At 29.1% G+C, this 5,522-nt stretch overlaps 1 protein-coding gene across 1 annotated transcript; it reads right to left on the reverse strand.

Moving 5' to 3' along the window:
• Positions 1 to 583: 583 nt before the first annotated feature.
• Positions 584 to 4,173, reverse strand: LOC112778819 (3-ketoacyl-CoA synthase 20-like). The gene is made up of 2 exons (XM_025823101.2): positions 3,694 to 4,173; positions 584 to 1,722 (listed from the first exon to the last, which is right to left on the reverse strand). The coding sequence occupies exons 1-2, from the start codon at positions 4,171 to 4,173 to the stop codon at positions 955 to 957; spliced, it is 1,248 nt and encodes a 415-aa protein (XP_025678886.2). The 3' UTR covers positions 584 to 954.
• Between the last annotated feature and the right edge of the window lie 1,349 nt (positions 4,174 to 5,522).

Below are 5,522 nucleotides of genomic sequence, written 5' to 3' on the forward strand. Positions count from 1 at the left end.
TGATTATAGACCCCTTTAGGCCACCCCAAAATTGTGACCATAGATCCTTTTAGGCCCACCCCAAAACCGTGACCATAGACCCCTTTAGGTCACCCCCAAAACCGTGACCATAGACCCTTTTAGGTCACATTTTTTTAAAAAACCGTGACCATAGCCCCTTTTTGATCACTGTAAAAAACCATGACCATAGACCCTTTTAGGTCACCCCCAAAACCGTGACCATAGACCCTTTTAGGCTATAGACTCTTTTAGGCCACCCCCCAAAACCGTGACCATAGACCCCTTTAGGCCACTCTCCAAAACCGTGACCATAAACCCTTTTAGGTTACCCTTTTTTGAAAAACTGTGATCATAGATCCTTTTTTATCACTGTAAAAAACCATGACCATAGATCCCTTTAGGTCATCCCTCAAAACCGTGACTATAGACCCTTTTAGGCCACCATTTTTTAAAAAACCGTGACCATAGGTACTCTATGGTCACTCTTTCCAAAAAAATCGTAACCATAGCTTTTTTTTTGGTCACCCTAAAAACCGTAACTATTAAGAGTCTATAATCACAATTTTTTACCATGACTAAAAAAACCGTGGCCATAGACCCAAAATATTGTAGTGCATCAAATAATTGAAGGACAACAATATTCAATATGATACCAACTGTTTTCATCAATTATGTATTCTAAAAAGTAAAATATAATAAATAAATTAAGATAAACATAAGCGATTCAAAAAAAGACTATTCATATATAAATGATCTCTTGATAATTAACTCTCAATAAAAACAGTGAAAACTTATTATACCAATCATTGCCTCCCAAAAGAGAACTAACAAACAATCAAACGGACACATTATAAATTAATAAATCAACAAAAGAAAAAGATATACTCATAGCTAGAGAAACTAAAACTCTTCTTTAAGAAAAAAAAAAAAAAACTAAAATGTTTATGATTTCCCCTAGTTTTCAATATCGGTAGGAAATTCACTAATCTCATTTGTCCACAAATTTTTCTCATCTTTTGGATCAATAGTTCTAAGTGCACACCAAACAGCACTATTACACTTGAATCCTGATCCAAACGCAATTTGCCAAATGCGATTTCCTTTTTTAATCCTTCCTTTGGCTTCACAATATGCCAGCTCATACCAAACTGAACTGCTTGACGTATTCCCATATCTATATAGAGACATTCTAGAAGGTTCCATATGCCAATCACTCAGTTCAAGCGTTTTTTGCATTTCATCTTGAACCGCTTTTCCACCGGTGTGAATACAAAAGTGCTCAAAAGCTAACTTAAAATCGGGAGTATAACACTTAATAACCATTTTCTTGAAGGACTTTCTTGCAATTAAATTTAAAAGAAACTTGAGTTGTTCCATTCGGGGCAAAACATAAATTCCAAGAGTTGAGATATTAGCTTTAAGGGCTTGTCCAGCAGAACTCATAATATCTTTGGAGAGTGCAACACCGGTTATGTTATCATCATCCTCTTTTTGCATTACACTGTTGTAGCAATAGTCTTGAGAACCTTTGTGTGTTCTAACAATGTGTTTCAGATAATACTTGGAACGATTAGAATCAGAGTTGAGGTTTGAGAGTAAGACTGCAGCACCACCCATTCGAAAGAGGCAATTAGAGAGTAGCATCGAACGGTTGTTTCCTGTGTATGAACCTCCATTGATGTTTTCGGTGCTGATCACTAAGGCATAGGAATTGGGATGAACCTACATATACATTTGAAATAATAGGTTAGACACAATTTATAATTAGACAAACGTTTTAAAACGTCTTTATTTAATTTCATCTATTGAATAAATTGTCATATATTAAATTTTTTATAAATGACATAAATTAAAAAGTGTTATCTTTATTAAATAGTGTTGTTATATTCTTAAAATTATTATTTTGATTTTAAGATTAATTTTTTTAATTTGTTTAAAATTTAAATTTTTAACAAAAATTTTATTAAAAGGTTATTTTATTTTTTATAATTTTATAATATTATTTTTCTGTTAACATTGTATTATTATTTTGATATTTTTTTCATTTTGCAAATTTTACAATTTTTTATTTTTAAAGATCTATATTTTAATCTACTAATTCTTATTGCTAATTGTTCTATTTATAGTCTAGTAATTCTTATTTATTTTTGAATTCTTTGAATAAAAATATAAAACTTATTGTGAAACTGAGATTTAAAAAAAAATATTTTGTATAAATTTTAAAAATTTAGTATTATTTGAATTAATATTAGTTAGAATCATTAATATAATTATTTCTTTTTTTAGATCTTCAATTTTATTTATAATTTATATTTTTATTATTAATTTATAGTTTCTTAAAATGTATTTTTTTACTATAACCTAATAAACAACTTTTAGAAAAGTTATTTTTGCTATTTTTATATGAGTGGTGTCCTTTATACATACTAATGATTCAATTAAAACTTAACTGAATAATGAATATTATAAAATTTATATTTTAAAAATAATTTTATTAAAAAATTATAATTTTAAACTTTTTATTTGGCAAAAATAAACCAAATTAATAATTTTGATCAATATACTAATAATTGACTTTTATACTAAATCTAATTTATTAATTAGTGAATAGTGATAAGTTTTCAATTAGTCCAGTTGAATCATCCAGTCTAGTCTTCCAATTCTCAACACAATACTCTATCTAATGTCAAATGGGTAATAACAAGAATAATCCATAGGAATTATCAAAATTATTGGACTATACTTTTTTCTAAAAAAGAATTGGATCACCAAAAGTGCACATAAATATTAGTATATGAATTATATATAATCATAAATTACTCATATTTAATTTTAAGGCGATCAAAAATCTTATTATATTTAACCTTGAAATAATGATATTTACTTTAAATTTATAAATAAAATTAGGCATTCCGCCTCACAAAAAAAGGGACAATGGTCCCTTCCAAATTTTAAATTTCTTTTATAAATCATATGTAAATTTTAATTTAATTTTCTGTAAAATATTTTTTTTATTCTTATTTATAGTATAAAATTAAATTTTGGTCCCTCTCTGAAATTGATCCTAGCTCCTCCGCCCTAGGCATACATAAAGCAGAGTACACTTTTTCAATGTCGCATAAGTCACAGCATATCATATTAGGTGAATACAAGTATTTATCACCTTGTATTTAAGTTATTAAAATAAAATTTAATAAATTTTAAATAATTTATTTTTTATTTTAAATATTTATTTTTTATTTTAAAAAATAAATTAGACAATTTAAATACCAAAACAAAGATATTATAAAATTCACCATCATATTATTTATATAGTTAACTTTATTATGAAACCTATAGCCAAGTTAAGTCTATTAGTAGTCCATGCATAGCAAATTAAAAAAACTAAACCTCATTTTTTATTTGTAGTTTTTAATTTGTTAGTCAACCATGTTAGCTGTTAGTTGATAAATATACATTAAAATTAATTATTAAAATTAAATATTAATATAAAATACATATTAAATATATTTTAAAAATAAATTAAATACGTAAATTTATACAAAAATATATAATAATTAATTTTAATATACACAATATATATTTTTTTCTCTCAATATAGTATTATAAATATGAAAATAAACTGTTAATTCAAAAATAATAAGAAGAAGAAGAAAGAGAATATATTTTACAAATATGTTGAAATTGATGTACCTGTAAGAGTCTTTCGGCGAGATCAATGGCTACAAGTCCAGCACTACAACCCATGCCACTTAGATTATAACTCAAAATGTCATCCTTAAGCCTATAATGGTTCACAACCATTGAACTCAAAGAGGGTGTTGTGTTCAACAAGCTACAATTTGTTACAATTATCCCTATCTCCTCTGCCTTCACTTTTGTCTTCATCAAAACCTCATCAATGGCGCCAACCATCACGGATTCTGTCTCTTTGGCCGCCTCGGCTAAGCAAATGTTTGGGGGGATCTCCAATAAAGCCTCCGGCATGTGAGTCCTCTGGCCGAGGCCGGACTTATCTAAAATCTTCCTTTGAAAATCCAAGCTCTCATCTTGGAATCTGCCTGTGGACTTTAGGCACTGAAGGAACATGTCTTTAGTGCACATGCATTTAGGGTTAGGTTTGTAGCATGCAAAATCCAATAGATAAACGTGTCTTCTTCTTTTAGGGTTCATAATAATAATGATGATGGTGATAATAATAATAATAAGGTGAAATGTGGTTAGCCACCACAATGAAAGTGAAATATTATGATGAGAGGTTTCTTGAATGAGAGTGGTGGGGGAGTTTGAAAACATAATAAAAAGAACTAACAAGGCAAATAAAAATGGCACAAGAAAGATATTCATCACGATGAACTTTTGATATATATGTGGGATATACATAACTCTCACACAAAGCTTTTCAATTTATAGAAGCCGGTTTGTGCCTAAGTTGTTGAGTATATTAGAGGTCGATAAACCCGGCTCGGTTCGACCTGAAACCAAATAGAACTATTGACCTAATAATTAAACCGGGCTATGTTTGGGCTTGGAATTACCGGGCTCGATCTAGTTAAGAAAGTTATTGTGAGTATATATTATCAATAATGCTAGGGAATCAAGAGTGTACCAGGCAAAAACCAGCTCAAATGTCTCTGGATAAATTCAAAATCTTTACGTGAATGGTGTTTATGCTAGGCATTATGATGTTTCTTTTCTTTGTAAATTAGATGGTTCTGAATCTATTTCCTGATTCATCATGTTTTAGGCATTTGGAGATGGAAGGAGGGTGAAGAGACGGAAGCTAATTGAATCAGTTTCCGTGATTCATGTTGCTAACTTTTTAATGGGCTGGACCTCAAAACTCATCTTAATAAAAATAAGTTAATATATATGGATGTTTCTTCTGCTAAAGATCAAAATGTTTCTTTTTCATACTAAATGGATGTTTTTATATATTTTTTTTGAATTTTTTTATTACAAATGTAAATGTCTCTATTTCTTTAAAAATTTTATAATTTTTTTTTTAATTTTATAGATATCTAATTATGTTTGTCAAAATATAACTGGATATTTCTTTTGTTAAGCATTAAGATTTTTTTTTCATATTAAATGAATGTTTTTTTATATTTCTGTAATTGTTCAAGAACAATTTGTGCTCCACCACTCCTTCCTTAAACAATTTCTGAAGTTGAACCAAGTGTAAGGTAGAGACCGATTAGATGTGATAGAATCGTAATTTGACCGATTCGAAAGAAGATTGGATGTGATGGAATCACGATTTGACAAATTCAAAGACCTGTGATAGAAGCACTATGACCAATATGAAATCTGACAAAATTTTGATACTTTCCCAATTTCTGAAGCATATACATGTCATTGAACAGCAGTTGACCATTGCTGGTATCAAATATGCTGGAATGTATAGCCCAATACATTCAAGCAGCAAGAAAAAGTCATTAGCCACATTCCAGCATGATTCAAGTTGTATGGCACTTGTGATGAATGGAAGCACTGCATTGGGGCTTGACCTGAGTTTCGTT

The sequence above is a fragment of the Arachis hypogaea genome, chromosome 19 (assembly GCF_003086295.3).
Source record: "Arachis hypogaea cultivar Tifrunner chromosome 19, arahy.Tifrunner.gnm2.J5K5, whole genome shotgun sequence".
NCBI classification, from domain to species: domain Eukaryota; kingdom Viridiplantae; phylum Streptophyta; class Magnoliopsida; order Fabales; family Fabaceae; genus Arachis; species Arachis hypogaea.